Genomic DNA, 16,878 nt, shown 5'->3' on the forward strand with positions numbered 1-16,878 from the left:
AGAAGGAATGTGATTCTCCACAGTCACGTGCTGAACTCCAGTACTAAATGGGGAGAAGAGGTAGGGCAGACTTCCCAGGGTTCTGATTAAGTATGGCAAAAAGAACTCAAAATTATGGGGGTAAAGCCAGTCCCTGCAGTGAAGGAGTCAGAGCTTCTGGGAAAGATTGGCTTGCTGCCAGAAGTAAGCACTACATCAGGATCCTGTCTAGTGAATGTCAAAGAAAAAGCACAACCATGAGATCATGACAAAATATAAACCTATTTCTAAGATGAATACAGCTTAACTTCTAATGACAGTACATTTTATTTCACTATTTTACTTGTCCTTAGGCTCTCTGATGAAAAAATTCCAAGACAATAAAAGCGCAATGATGTAATGTGTTGTATAAGGACTGTTGTCAAGCTTAAATTTAAGAAGATGAAAGCAATAAATTCTTTTCTTAAAATGGTTGTGACAGGGACAGGAAGAGAGATGGTCCGTGGTCACCGAGTGTATGCTTCACGATGGCAGCCACCATAAGGCTATGAGGAGTGGTGGCTGTGAAGAGGACTTATCGGTTACTTCCCTAATCAATGGAAAAGAAAAGCTTTCTCTCCACTGTAGACATGATTTGGTCTGGCTGATCCAGTCTGACATGACTCTACCTCCTGGCAACAATGGCCTGTCTAATAATTTCCAAGGCTGGGGCTAACACTAAGAATCTCTGATTCTTCCATGGTACAGAAGAGTGAGCTGGAAACCAAGGTACCTCAACTCTAATCCCAGAAGTTTTCCCTTACATAAAATGAGACACATATATTGTAATTTAAAATACAAGTGTGTGATTCCCAGTGACTCCCCATCCATAAGGATGCTCCATAGTTTATTCATAGCTCTACCTCCTCCTTGATTAAACTGACCTCCCCCTCTCCAATTTTATAAAATTCAATACAAACTCATGTAATAGTTTAATTTCACTGGTCTATCAAGGTGCCATTTCCACCTTCATGCCTTTCATCATTACCCTTGCTACTCCTTTCCAATCAGTCAAAGCCTACTGGGCTTCAAGGCCCACCCCAGGTCCCACCTTCCCATGCAAAGTCTCCTGACTATTCATGTCCATGAAGATATCTCCATGCCACAGAATTCCTTAACTGAATAGCCTTGTTTTGATAGCTCGCTACACCATCCATTTTAGTTTTCTCTCCACAGCATGCTAAACTCCTTATGAGCTGAAAACCTATTAAAATTTATTTTTACTTTCCTCCTTTAGCCCCTGGCACATTGCTATACAAAGGAGGTGCTCAGAAAATTCCTGTTGAATTGAACTCAGAGAATGGAAAATCCAGATCTGTTGTACAGCCGAAGCATTTTATTTAGTTTAAGGTTATCTGCTAATGCTTATACATAAAGTTCTTTAAGCTCATAGGACCATACATCTAGAGTTAGAAGGGCCCTCAGATGTCATCACATCTAACTCCCTCATTTTACAGATGAGGAAACTGAGGCCTAAAAAAGTTAAGTGATTTGCCACAAATTTACTTCAACAAGCATTTCATGGATCCCGTTATGTGAGCACTGTACTCAATACTTTGGAACTTTAAATGGGAAGCACGTATGGCCCTTGTCCCTGAATGAAACACTTACAAATTTAGAGCTACAAAGAACCTTTGAGATCATCTATTCAATGGGACATTGCAGAGTCAACGTAAGGGGTCCATCTCATCATGTGGCTCTGTATCACAATAGGCAAAATCTATCTTCTGAAGACTGTCTTACTGCTTCTGTGATTCCTAAAACGTAAATTCGTTTGCCATTATGTACTTCCTTAATCAACAGCTGTGAATAATATAACTATTCCTTTATAAAACCAAGATCTAATATAACCCACTTTCATTTTACAAAAGGGGAAACAAATGTCCAGAGACCCAGAAGCACTTGCCCAACATCTTTCAGAGTTAGTGACAAACTGGGACCAGAAGCCACATTTTCTGATCTTGAGACTCCTAGTCTTAGTCAAGGAAGCAATCAAGTAGCATTTATTAGGCAGAGACTATACGTCAGGCCCTGTGACAAGTGCTGGAGTCAAAAGCTGTAGTTAAAAAGCTGCAGGCTGGAGAGCCTATGAATGAATACTAGAAAATTCAAGTGCTTTTGTTCTGAATAGCCCCACAAAGCTGACTGTAACTTTCATCAGTAAACTGTGTTCAGGGTTATATAAGTCGCTCAGCTGCGGGCCATCCAACAGGGTCCCCTTCCTGCAGCCTTGCCCACCCTGCCGTCTACACTCTGAGCCATCATACCAAAGCCTTTTGCGTCAGTGTAGAGGTTTGCCTGGATAATTTACTGGTTTCAGGTCATCAGAGCTAAAGCTATGCCTGAGCAAAACGAGGTGTCAGTCACCTTACTCTGGATTAAAATCCTATTTTTCATCTAATTAGTGCATGTTTATATGTCTCTTATTGCCAATAGTGCAAGTTTTCTGATTCATTTTTCTCTTCAGTTCCATCTATCAACTCCAGGACCTCTCTCCCAGATTGGGTATAAGGACCAAATGAGACATTTGTAAAATGCTCAGCACAGTACCTGGCACGTGGGAAGTGAGATGCACAAATTTAGAGTCCAGCCCAAATGTTCATATGGACTATTGGTGCCTGACTTGTGGTAAAGCATTCTAAGCTCAAATTAGCTGATTGGCCGCAGCTGGACACACCGTAACTTGTTTCTAGCACAGTGATGTCATTTTGGTCTTCTCTGAGAATGAAAGACAATAACCAACCATCCAACCAACCAACCATTGCTACTACCAGCTCAACAACACTTCTGGAATCCTCATTTCTTTCTCTAAGTGGCCTTAGAATATCTTAAAGTTCCATTCATATAGCAAGATAGTTTATGCTTTCCTACATCTCCTATACTATCAAAGAAACCCCCAAATAATTCCGTTTTGACTTTGAGTCCTGTTTCAGACTTACAACTGAAATTTGGGTGTGTCTGGTGTTCTGGGAATTCAAATTTCAAACAAAAAAATGAAGCCACTATGTGCAATACTGACTCATAACAAGATGGGAAGGAAGTTGGTTAGCTTCCTAAATCTGCCTACTGCTTTTCACTCCATGCTCCCCTCTCAGACTGAAGATAAGCACTGAGCTAAATGGCTATAATCTTCTTATTATCATTATTCTTTCAATTTTCATGGTTTGGGAGAAGTAATTAAGCATTCATTAGGCTACATGAAGGAGTGAGATCTAAAAGAATCAGAAACAGTGCTGACAACTAAAACCTACCCTATTTTATTACAGTACTACGATCTCCAAATTAAGGTATGGGAGCCACACTCTGGAGACTGGTCTAAGTGTGTGTGTCTTCCTAGCCATGGAGCCATGGCCAGGCCCCCTTGCCTCCTTTACTTCCAGTTTCCTCATCTGTAAACAAACAAAGAAACTTATAGTGTCTAATACTCACCTCACAGGACTGTTATAAGTAACAAATGAGATAAAATATATAGCACTCTGATAAGGGGCAATCAAATATGACCCAACGGCAACTCTTCCAGAGTTTGAAAGTGAGAAATTCAGATGAGACCTGGCTTCCAAATCTACTAATGATTTTTACCATCTCTTGTTGCCTACTATTTTTTAACCTATGTTCCCCATAAAAACACTACCCTTTTGAAAGTATTCAAATAAGAACTGGTGTTAACAGAATTCCCTTCAGGCGATAATTTCCCTTACCTCAGGATGAAAATGATGAACAGTATGCCAGGGAAGTGTATTTTCCATAAAAGATCCCCATAACTCTCTTGTTCATACCACAATCTTGGATTCTTTCTGGGGGCTTCCACACACTGGACAGCCTATTCTTCTTTACCTTCCGTTCCCTGCCTGGGATCTCCTGCCACACAACCTTAATTCTTCCAAATATTTCCTTCATGAGGACAAGGCATAGAAGCTGTTTCCATATGGTTTTCTTGAAATTAGTGTCTGGGCACTGACCTATGCTAACCCCAAATTTGGCCTGGCAAACCGGAAACCATCCACCCAAAGAAAAATCAAGTGAAAGGAAGGAAGAGACTAGATCTAGTTCTTGCTACTACTTTTTAAACTCACATCTTTTCAGAGCTGCTGTTCTCAGTTGGGATCATCATCATTCTGGAGAAAACAAATCTAACACATTAGAAGCAGCAGCAATAGTAATTATTCATGGACATTACCCTTCAGAACTCTGGATGAGGAGCTAGGAAAGTGGAAACTAATCAACATTGCTATTTGGAGAGCGCTTTAAAGTTTCTAACGTATTTGAGCTACAATTTTTTTATCTGAGCCTCTCACCAACCTGGTGAGGCAGGTTTCACAGGGAGGCAGAGAAAGTGCTGGCCTGGAAGTCAGAAGAGACAAGTGGGATCTGAATCCCATCTCTGCCATGTCCTAGCTATGGAGTCAGTCCTCTGAGTCACAGCTTTCTCATCTGTAAAATGGGGCGAGTAACCCCTATGGCAACCACAGGGTTGATGGGACACCTACACAAGATAGTGTCTGCAGGCACTTTTCAAACACTGAGGTGTTAGAGAAATGCCACTCACTCTTGCTAGGACCATGCTACTTTAGAGAAGAAGAAAAGGAAAAGGCTGTAGAGAGGGTAAAATGATTTCACCAGGGTCTCATAGCTAATATGTCTTTCTGTGCCTTATTTGCAGGCCTGGCTCAGCACAGTGTCTGCAGGACAGCAATAATTCTGAAGAAATGCCTGGTGACTGACTCCAAATCCAAATGCAGCACGCTAGATAAACTGGATATAGTACCTGAGAATAAGCTCATCTTGCTTCCAGTCTAGTACAGGGAATGCAGCAATATAAATTAGCAGTCCCACAAATCAAATATGCAAAATTACATCCTAGAACAATAATAGAACAGAATGGGGTCACAAATACAAACCAAATGCTCTTTGAGGTCATGCTTATCTGTACTTGTATGTACAGGCTTTCCCACAGTGCTGGCAGACCCTATGCTCTCACTTAATAAATGCTTGGTGAGAATACTAAGGGTGGGAAAAGTGGTTTCTGAAGAAGATGACTAAGGTGCGAGATCAAATGCTACAGTCAAGCCTAGTAAAATGAAGGAAATTAAGGTTAACTAAATTAACCCAGCAAGACTGTTATTTGCCTTAGGCTAATCATCAAAAGGGGGCTCCCATTTCAATGAACATATCTTGTCCACGAGAACCAGGCCTTCCTGCCTTCTTTCTCCACAATCTTCCCAGCTGCATAAAGTTGAATAGCCAGGAAAAAAATGGGCTTGCCCCTGGCAATGGTATTGTCCAACTCCTGAATCTGGTGTATTTAAAGTATGCTGTTAGCTCACAAGCACAAAAATATTATCAATTTGCTTTCCTCAACAAGAGATACATTGTTAGTAAAAACCAAAGTAATATTTTCGGCTGCTCGTTCAGTCTCCATTTTTTCTTTCCCTGATTGACAGTACGGATAGCGAATTGCAAGGTAAACAGTGTGCGTACCGAGGAACTTCAGAATTACAGAGAAAAACTGGATTATCCAAACGAAGATTTGCAGAAGCTGTGGCCCACAGAAGCCATCACCTCTTCTAACAGAAGGAAATGCTTGAGACAAAAAAGTTTTTAAGACCTTAGATTTAATGGTTCTATGCTAAAAGGGGAGAAAGTCAAAGTTGATAATCCATTCCTTTCTCCTTTTAAAAAACAGTATCTAATTGGTAGAAACAGGATACAAATAAATCTAGAATTGTCTTTATTTACAGGATAAAAATGAAAATGATTCCAACACAAACTCTCTTAACCTCCTTAGATGCCCCTGACCAACTCAGTGTGCGTGTCAATTATGGTCTGTGCCAAGTGTATCTATATGTTACTGAGCTATCTCTTTCTGGAAAGGAACAAAGGCAATCTATGCCAACATGCCAACCATGCCACAAGCACTGAACTGTCTACTAAATGCCAAGCATGGTAGGAAGAAAAAAAAGCCCAGTCTTCTGTGGAGTAGAAGCAAACTGCCATTGGTCAACAAAGGACAGCTGAGACAGCCAACAAAATGTGTGGCAGAACAGGTTTCTACAAATGCAACCATCTGGAGACCCTCATGTAGCACAAGGTACAGGAATGGCAAAGGGGGTTCAATAAGCCCAAGTATTTGCTTGTCCTTTTTCTTTCAACAAGCCGTTCTTTATACAAACAGCGAGGGATTCACTACCAAACCAAAGGAGAATGGACGCACATATTACATACACAGGCTCATGTATAATTTGAGGCAAAGATTAATTTATTCCAAGGAGGTCACACTCAACCTCAGGGGTCACAGTGGAAGGAGGTGAGTGAAAACAAAACAAAAAAAAAGGGATTTTTTTCTTCTCTCCTTGCTCTAATCTTTGTATATTCCTGATTCCAGTGCTAAGCATGGTGCCGAGCATACAGTGGGCACTTTATAAATGGTTGAAGCAGCTGGATGGCACAATGGATAGAGCACTGGGCCTAAAGTCAGCATAACTTGAATTCAAACCTGGCTACAGATAGTCCTAGCTGTGTGACCCTTCACATGATACTTAACCTCTGCCTCAGTTTCCTTGTCTGTAAAATGGGGATGATGATAGCATAGTGTTGCTGTGAAGATCAAATGAGATAATGCTTGTGAAGTGCTTACAAGGTGCCTGAGCATAGAACTGGTGCCAGAAATGCTGGCTATTTTTATTATTGTTGCCTGGCTGATGGTCACACTAGTCCCTGAGGCTCCTGAAAGTCTTGCCCACTGCCATACAGGCACTGCTTCCTTCCTCTCACCTTCATCCAAATGTTCCCACTGTGCTCCTAGCTTAAGGCTGACAGATTTTCAGAGAGATGTTTTAAGTCTGTCTCTTTCCATGAGATTTATTTCTTTTGAATAAAAATAGCAGCTGATATTTGCACATTAGTTCAAAGTTTACCTTGAAACAAACCTATGAGTTCCTGATATTCCTATTTCCTGGAGGAGGAAATTAAGGTTCCAAAAAACCAAACTGATTTGCATACTGTCCCACGTCTGGCTAAGTATCTACGATGGCTCAGAGCTGGGTCTTCCTCTCCCCAGGACACTTGCTTTCCCAAGGGACTGTTCTCATTAACAATCTAGTCTTGTATTCCTACATCTCAGTTATACCTAGCATAGGGTCTTGCATACAATACATGATTAATATAGATCTACTGAACTGGACCTGAAGGATTAGGAGCTCATATACATCTTCTTAAAATTCTAAATTCACTTGATCATGATTCTGTGTATGTGGCATTGCAGAGATGTCAGCTTCTATACTTCTCACATCCTCTTCTCCCTTTGAGTACTCACAGGCTCACAGATATAGCTGGAAGGGATCACAGAGGCAACTCCCTCCTTTTTTTAAATAAGGAAAAGTAGACATGGAGAGTTAAGTGCCTTGCCCAAAGTTCACAGGTAAGAAGCAGCAAAGTTAGAATTTGAACCAAGGGCAACTGACTCCAAGCCTAGCATCTTGTTGCTCTCCATCACCAGGGCTGCCTAGGTAAGTGCCATCTCTGGTCTCACAGTTTCCCTTCAGCCTTTTCACTCTTAAGTTTGGCTTATATGTTCTTGACCAACGCAGGTTTCTTCATGTGTCCATCCAGCTCTGTGCACAAAAGCAAGAAGGATCCACAAGAAGGAAGGTTCCTGCTGTAAAGTAACCCATGCTAAAGCCATGCAGGAGAATAGAAAGAAGCCTAAGGTTCCAGTGGAATAAAAGCAATTGCCAGTCTGGGCAAGGAGACAGGACATATACAGAGAAACAATGAGAAAATATAAACCAGTGCAAGCAGAAAACATGTTTCTGTGCTAAAGAAGTGACAAGTGTGAGTTAAGGTTAACTGAAGTTAGTCTGAAGCTGGGGTCCTGAAAGAAACAACAGACATCGATGAGCAGAGTAGAGCAAGAGATGATTGAAATGGGCTATACATCTATTTAATATCTTTAAGTATCAGATGAAATCAGAACTTCTTGCTGCCTGTGTAAACTATGGTAGGTGTCATGGTGAGGCTGTAGGCAAATATTCACTAGTAATGACTCAGACTCCTTTGGGGGTGGGGGCCAGGGGGGCTGAGAAGAAGAGCACGTTTTGCCGGATTCTATCTCTACCACTCAATGCCTGCTCAGGCATGTGCACAGACAGGATATCCTCCACCCATGCCAACCCCACTGGAGAATGTCCCAAAGAGATGCAGGCTAGAACAAAGATACCCTGGAGTTCTGCAGGGAGACACAGAAATACACCCTGGAAAAGGAAAACACAGCAAAGATGTATGAGTTAGAACACAGAATAAGGAGAAAGAGCTAAACAGGGAGATCTCATTCATACTAAAACTGAAAGACAAAGATTTATTAGCAAGAACAAATAAGCCTTTTCAGGCACTACTGTTCTCAAATTTCTTTAATGATCTTTGGAAGCAAGTGGTCCAGGCCTTAGGAAAACAGAATAAGGTCAGGAATATGCTGGAACTATAAGGCAGAACAGTCTGCTACTTTTAGCTTTGCGTTGGTTATCATTTTGAAACAGATTTAAAATTTTTTGGGTGAAATTTATTTTTCATAACAAAAATTGCTCAAACAGGTGGCTTAATTTATCAGCTTAACAAACAGAACTCAAGTACAACAGTACTTTTAGGCGGATCCAATATTCAATGACTAAACTCCTTGGTTTTTCAGAAAATTGTAACATTTAACATGAATTGGCAACAGAAAAACATGCTGCCTTCAGATACATTTAAAAGAAAGACAATTTACTGTGTGATGAACAAGAGCAGAACTTCTGACACGAGTGCTGAGAGAGCGTTCTCTTGCACTAAGGAAGACGGCTTCCAACACAAGTCATATACACATGAACATTACTTCCACACAACATTGCTTCTGCTTACCACTTCTGTTGATGTTTCTGCGTGTTCAGAAGTAACATGTTCTTGAAGAGATGTCTCCGTATAACCCATTTTTCCACAATAGGGACAAGTAAAAGACTGCGGCTGCTCTACTGAGAAAGCTTCTCCACCATAGTACAAATCTGAAAAAATATGGTTGAATGTCACCAAAAAATAGTAACTAAAAATTAATTTTAAAACAGGAAAACTGCTTATGTAGTGGAATGTCAGGGAAAAAAGCTGTTTCCACTGTCTACACCTAACCCTAGCTCATTATGGTTAAGCCTCTTCATTCCTTCTTCAGTATTCCCACCCCTAACATTGCCTATATCTGGTTATCTTGCTTATCAAGAACTCTTTGCTATCACTACAACAGATCCTAAATGGACCTAAAGTCTCACTTCATATGTATCTCTTCCATTTAAGGAAAAGCAATATTTCTATTTCTCCCTTTGACCTCAGTTTCCTCAACTGTAAAACGAGGAGGCTGGACTAGACTACTTCAAAGATCCCTGTTAGCTCCAAATCTATGGTCTTGTGTGTGGAAGAAAAATATTTTGGGCACAAGCCTGCTAAATACAACTTATTAATTGATTACAATTCTAAATATCTCTGTCCTGAACAGGAGTTCTGGTGAAGCCTATGGACCCCTTTTGAATAATAATGTTTTTACATGTATAAAATACATAAAATCAGTAAGGAGGGAACAAGCATACACACACACGTACACACATGTACACACACACGCACGCACACACATACACGCACACACACACGCATGCATGCACACACGCACATATATGATCCCTACGACTTGCCAATCATTGTGCTCAACACTTTGCAATTATTATGGCATCTGATCCTCACAAAACTCCTCTAAGTGCTGTTGCTCTTATCCCTATTGTACAGCTGAGGAAATTGAAGCAAACAAGCCAAGTGACTTGCCCAGAGTCACACAGCTAGTGTCAGAGGTCACATTCAACTCCAGGCCCATAGTTTTGCACATGGCGTCACCTAGCTGCCTCAATAGTTTAACAATCACTTAAAATGTAGCTGTTCCCTAAAGAATAATTTTCCTAAGATATTCAATCCCTCTTTGATCATTCCCTCTAAGGATTTTTCTTTTAATTTTATCAAAGGTGACCTCAAGAGATACTTCTATAACCTTCTTCCTTCTCTTAGTTGGATCCATACTGAAATCACTGAAGGGATGAGCCCTTCAGGCTAACTGACTAGGCCCATCTTTTTTGGAATTGTTATTTAAGACAAATAAGAGTTTCTCACTCAGGTGGGACCAAAGTATTGTCCTAATATTACTTTGTAATGACTAGCTTCAAAACGGGAGAAGGGCTTAGTTTGCTTCCGCACGTGGAAGTGCAGATGATTGAAATTTCCAAAAAATAAACAACCCACGCTCCTATGAGGCCAATACTCAACAAATACCTCATACACTAAAAACCTCAAGCACACGACATTGGTAGTTATTTTTACCTTTTCACCACAATATTGTCCTGTGATCCTAGTAGTTAATATAGAATTGTTAATATACAGCTGCTTAAGGGAAAATACCAGAACAAGTGACTTCACTATTTTGAATTAGACCCAAAGACCTTGGGATAAAAGTCATTTTGTCCTGGTTCCTTTGTACAGGAAGTGCTGTTTGGACCAGTCCTTACAAAATTATGTCTGAGAGGATAAGGAGGAAAAAAAAAGAACTCGGTGTAAAGAATGGAGCTGGTTAAGTGATGAGAGCTGAGACAGCAAGTCTAACTGCTTCATAGAAAACTCTGAACATCTAGTATCCCTACTATCCCTAAATCAAAATAGTATCAGACATAATTAAACATAAGCAGTACAAACGGAGAGTTTTCATGGTAAAGAACTATCCACTAATAGTACAAGATATAGTTAACCAAATGTGGGAAGATACAATTGCTTTTGTGGTCAATTTAATAAATGGCAGTACACTTCATTTTATTCTGATGAAATAGTAATCTCACATCCATTTCATTAGCAAAATTTCCATGGTGGGAACAGTGATTAAAATTTTAAAATAGCGATAATTTAAATGGATATTAAAGTTTTTTAAATTCAAAATTATTTGCTCAATCAACAAGCATTTATTATGTCCAATACTGGACAGATGAGAAGTATAAGATCTTTCCTAGACCTTAAAAAACTTTATAGTCTAGTAGTCCAGTAGGGAACACATAGGGAGGAAAACAAGACTTTGTATAACCAGATGGTAAGATGAAAGTGCTGACAAATCAACCAGCATTTTACTAAATGCTTATTAAGCCTGGATGGTGGTGGTGTTCAGTTGTTTCTGATTCTTGGTGATATTGTGGACCACAGTATGCCAGGCCCTTCTGTTCTCCACCATCTAGTCCATGGGGTTTTCATGACAAAGATATGGAGTGGGTTCTCCAATGGATTAAAGCAAACAGAGGTTCAGTGACTTGCCTAGGGTCACACAGTTAATAATGTCTGAGGCTAGATTTAAATTCAGATAGTCCTGGGTACCCTCCTTAAATGAAAATTCTGGAAAGAGTCGTTCAATGGGAGTGGGAACGGTAGAAGGGGCTGAGGGTGCTCCTGGGGTATGAATTCCAGGATGAGGCTGTCATGATTACCACCATGAAGGCATGATGAAGTCCTAAATACTGCCATTCTGTCCAAAGGGTCTTCCACCTGCTGCGGTCTACTCCAGATCATCGTATTTTGTGTTTTGCAGCAGCAGGGACTATGTTGTTGTCAATATACATTAAGCACCTACAACATGCTAGGCACTGTGCTAAATACTAGAGATTCAAGGAAAGGAAAATCTAGTCCCTGCTGTCAAGGAGAAAATAAGACATGTAAAGGATAAATTGTAGATAATCAGCAGAGAGAAGGCACTAACAGGGAATCAGGAAAGGCTTCTTGGAGAAGGTGGGATTTTAGCTGAAACCTAAAGGAAGTCAGGACTGTTGCTGCCAGCTCGGGCTGTACACCAGTGAGCTTTCAGCGTTTTCAGAGTAGTTGGATCCCACAGGCAATCTGATTGCTCCCCACTGGGTCTGATGTAGGTTTGGGTCTGCCTAACAGCCCTGCTGGCTCAGCCCTGGTTGGAAGTTCCAGCAGACTGCTGCTAGACTCAGCTGCTATCAGGCAGCTGGTTCAGAATGACAGAACTGCAGGCTCTCCTTTGGTCTGGGAGTTTTACTCTGGTTATTCTGCTGAAGGCTTCAGATTGTGCTGAACTCCTGGGGTCAGAATCATGGAGCTGCCATTTGCTTCTGAACTTGCTCCTTGCTTAGTACACAGCCTAAGGTCCCCTACTGCTCCTCATCCTGGAATGCCATGGCTAGACAAAGCCACCCCCCACCCCCCAGTCTGTCCTAGATCTGTGACCCAGAACTGGGTAATGAAGGACAGAGCTGCCAGGTGGCACCTGTCCCCACAGCTTCCACAAGCTCAGCATCTCCCTCTCTGGGTCCTGATGCAATCTCAGGCCTCTTTCAGTTCCTATGTGCTGGGAAAATCCATGGGCATGTCTCTGCCTAGAACCTGTCCCAGGCCTCTCTATCATCTTATGCTGCCCTTGGCTAGGAATGTCATTGTGGTTTTTTACCCTTGGATTTCCTGCTCAGGACACTATCTAGTGCATTTTCTAGCATGTGTGGGAGGGGAGGAGTTCAGCTGTACTTCTTCCTGGTATTCCATCCTTATCTCTTTAATGTCACTTTCTCCTTGGGATATAACTGAACATTTCCTAGATGAGAACGTGCATTTGGGCTACACCACAGTGTTTTCTATGATTCCAAGTTACTTGTTACTGCAAAAGCCCATCATTTCACACTGACATTCTCCCATTACAAATACCCCAATATTCCCTCTCACTCATCCCTCATCTTGTTTTCTTTTTTCTGTGGAGGGAGGAAGGCAAGGTAATTGGGGTTAAATGACTTGCCCAAGGTTATACAGCTAGTAAGTGTCTCAAGTGTCTGAGGTCAAATTTAAACTCAGGTCCTCCTGACTCCAGGACCAGTGCTCTACTCACTGCACCACCTAGTTGCCCCCATCTTGTTATTTTTACCATCAAAATGCCTCTCATACACATCCTCCTTCTCTCCACTCACACAGCCACCATGCTGGTGGCGAGGTCCTCAACACCTTGTGTCTATACTATTACAAATAGTCCCCAAACTGGACTCTGCCTCTGGTCTCACCAAACTCTAATCCAATCCATCCTCCACTTAGCTGCCAAGGTGGTTTACCTAAAGAATAGGGCTGGAACACTCTCCCCCCTCACCTCTACCTCCAAGCTTCCTTGGCTGCCCTGAAGGCTCAGCTCATATCAGAACCAGAAGAATAACTGCAAAGACAAACAATTTTTAAAGATTTAAGAACTCTGATGAATGCAATGAGAAACCAGGATTCCAGGGGACCCAGGGTGAAAAATGCTACCCACTTCCTAAGAGGGAGCGGACTCAAGGTGCAGATGGAGGCATATTTTTTGGAGTTAGAAAATGTATGGATTTGTTCTGTTTGACTAAGTTTATTTGTTACAAGAGTTTTCCCCTACTACATGGGGAAGGGAAAAGGGGAGAGATAATAAATGCTTATTAATTTTTTAAAAATACAGCTCTGTAGGTCTTTCCCAGTCCCTCCCACTGTTAATACTAGCCCCCTAAGCTTACTTTCCATTTGCTCTTCCTGTGTCTGGCAGGTCCATAGCTCATTTGCATGCTGTCTCTAGGACTCCACCAACCTCCTAATCACAAAGGCTGGAAGCCTCGGGGTCACCTTCAGGTCCTCCCTTACATGCACCTCACATATCCATTGTGGCGGTAAGTTGTATCCTTCCTGCCTTCACATCCCTTCTCTCTGCTAACACAGTTACCACCCTGGCCCCTGCTACTATTAAAATGGCAAGAGTGTTCTGGTCTGCTTCCTTGCCACAAGCCTCTCCTACCTCCAATGTCTATATCCCTCAACTACCAAAGTAATTCTCCTAAAGTGAACTCCTGACTATCCCATAAACTCTCCAGGACTGAGCTGTCAAATCCTTGGTTTGGCAGAAGCTTTTGGAGGCCAAGGACTGTTGTTTTGCCTTTGAATTCCTAGTGCTTAGCAAAGTGCCTGGCACACAGTTGGTGCCTAATAAAAGCCTCATCACTATGACCTAAATAATAATGAAAAGACAGGCTCAAAAGACATCAAAACGTGTGTGGCTGGGAAAGGACAGGCTGGCCATGTATCAAGTACTGATGAAAGACAGAGAGCAGAATGTGGTGTTCACAAGACAGTAAAGAGCTAGAGGAAGCCCTCCAATGCCCTAGGCAGATCTACTGTAAGAACACAATAGACAAAGTCACATAGGAGTTGAGGCTTCAGTGCTGGTGGACTTAAGAGGACTCACATGGAGGAGATCACAGATTTATTATTGAAATACTCAAGTCATGAGACAGTTTGTTCCTTAAGGGGAGGCAAAGTGTCTTAAACTGCAAAAATTAAAGTTCTTTTGCACAGAACTATTATGGCTAGCATATAAAACATATTCAACAAAGCCTAGTTGAATATTTCTTTTATATCAACTTCCTTGGTACTCACATGTCCAGTATTTGAGTTACTCCTTCAAGTTAAAGGTGTGCAGTACAAACCAACTTCTTAAAACACAAATCTCTTTCCTGAGGATCCTAATACTATTTTATCCATTCAAATGTACTGGCTATATGAATACAGATTAGTTTATCTCCTGAACCTAAAAAATGTCTCCTGTACCACATCTAGAAGGGTAGTGTAATTCCAGCTTGGTCATGTATCCTAGGAGTAACTCAACTTGCATGCTGAGTAGGCTAATTTTTCCTGAAAAGGGATTAAGGATAGCTAGAACCATGGACATAACTTCCTACTGACCTAAGTACAAAAGCCAGAGCAGAAGAAGTGGGGACACACACAGCCCTACCAAGGCAAATGCATACAGAATCCTTCCTGAATATCCTTTCCATGTAATGGCTAAGTAAACTTCTTTTTATTAATTGTTGGTCTATGAGTGTCTCATACCTTTCCAAGCCAAACCTGAACTACTGAAGCAGCCTGATTCAGGCCTGGCATATTACAGTTGCTACAGAAATTCAACCTTGGACTTTTGCTCTAGTAACGAATATGTTATGAGTTTTTTTAATACAAAAAAATTAGAGAATTTTAAGAATGGAGATGGTAGCTGGAAAATATGAAACTACATGTAAATACATTTAAGTATATAGGCAAATCCAAGAGTGTTAGAACAGTCAATTGAAGAGAGAAGGGCAAGAATTCCAGAAATGAAAAGTGATTGTTTTCAAGTTACAAAGGTAACATCGAGTTATTTTGTTCAGTCATATGTTCTCATATTACTGCGTATCTCAGTGTGTAGGCTGGCCAAAACCTGAAGAAATGTGCAATAAAAGTCTTTGGCAATTTTTGGAGGGTTCTACTCTCTCCCCTAAATGCGTGTGAGGGGATGGTTTTTAGAAGGATAACTACAATGTTTTAAGAAGGTTTATGTTTTGATTGTTAGGTCTATATTTACCCACCAAACATTTCTAAAAACTCTACAGTAGGGACAGACTAGATATTTATTTAGATGGTCCTCCACATGAAAAGTATAGTAGAGGCAGGTGGTTCCCCATTTTTGTTGGATTTGATGTTGCCCAACAAAAATGGATGCTCCATTTTTCAGCAGTCTCACTCACACACCCACTTTGTGGCTCTTGCCAGAGTTTTCACAGACATGAAGTAACAGGCCGTATGCAGCCAGGATTTCACCTTACAGAGATCTGCTTTCAGGTGTGATTCTGACGAAGTCCACATGAACCCTCTCATAAATAGGGGAGCAAATTATCTTTCAGATTTCTTGCCCAAGAGGGTAATGGTATTTTCACATGAAAAGAAATTTTCTTCTGTTTCTTACAAAGTGGAAATTAAGAAATGCTGGACACTTTAAAATTTGGTGGCTTACAACTCCATTTGTAATAAAAATTAAAAACATCTAAAATTAATATTAATTAGTATATTTGATATTATTGCCTAAATAAACTACATTCTTAAACTTTTAAATGATCACTTTGGGAGCAAATCAAGTTATACACAATGTAGTTTTGTGTTCTTAAACTAATAATGTTACTATATGTATGATGGGTATTTCAGAAGCATTATCTATATTTTAATCCCCACCCCCAGCATAATTTTTCTCTCCAAGTATTTTTTCATGACTTCCAAATGTCTGGGAAGTCTCTGTCTCTAACGCCACCTCATCCACTCCAACTCTACTCTAGGAGCTCTTTGTTGAGAACTTCCTATACTAGATGGCCAGAACTTTGTTTTCTGAACCTTTGGTAACTTAGCTACAGCACCTACAGAAGGTCCATGGGCACTGGCATCCAAGAAGGCTCCGAGGGCTGTACTGGGAATGGGAGCACATTTATATCTCTGCCTGCATCTGTATCTGTAGAACTAGATAGACAGGTAGATCATGACCTCTGCACATTGGTTAACTTGACTCTCTTGCCCATCTTGACCAGTTCAATGTTACTCCAGCCTCTATTTTCAAATCCTTTGTCTCTATCTTATCATGGTTCACCTCCTGACAGCTCTAACTCTGGTTGTCAAGATGGTCCTCCTGCCATCTGTCTCCTCTGCTCCTATGTGTGTAAGCTAAAGGGGCCAGAAGTGCAATCCCACTGCCTGACCTCGAATCTCATTCCACCTGGGCAATCCTTTCTTGTTCTGGTCCAACTGATTTTCTCACTCCCTAGAGGTCATTCCAAACTTCTCTCCTCAAGTCTCTGACAACCTCTCATAACCTCACTCTTTCAAAAGAACACCTTGAACCCCAACTTTAGTGAACAAAGAAGCCTGGATCTCCCTCTTCTTCCCTACTCTACATCTTAAAACCTTCTAACCTCCTCTGTCTCTTTATTCCGGTGTGTGCATGAAGAGTCAGACCTC

General features: G+C 41.1%; 1 protein-coding gene across 1 annotated transcript in view; it reads right to left on the bottom strand.

Moving 5' to 3' along the window:
* KCMF1 (potassium channel modulatory factor 1) overlaps positions 1-16,878 on the bottom strand; it is a 116,719-nt gene that overhangs the window by 20,588 nt on the left and 79,253 nt on the right. The window contains exon 3 of the mRNA XM_072637639.1: positions 8,908-9,047. Coding sequence (XP_072493740.1) covers positions 8,908-9,047 — 140 coding nt within the window. The remainder of the gene's footprint in view (positions 1-8,907; positions 9,048-16,878) is intronic.

This window comes from Notamacropus eugenii, chromosome 1 (assembly GCF_028372415.1).
Source record: "Notamacropus eugenii isolate mMacEug1 chromosome 1, mMacEug1.pri_v2, whole genome shotgun sequence".
In the NCBI taxonomy this organism is placed as follows: domain Eukaryota; kingdom Metazoa; phylum Chordata; class Mammalia; order Diprotodontia; family Macropodidae; genus Notamacropus; species Notamacropus eugenii.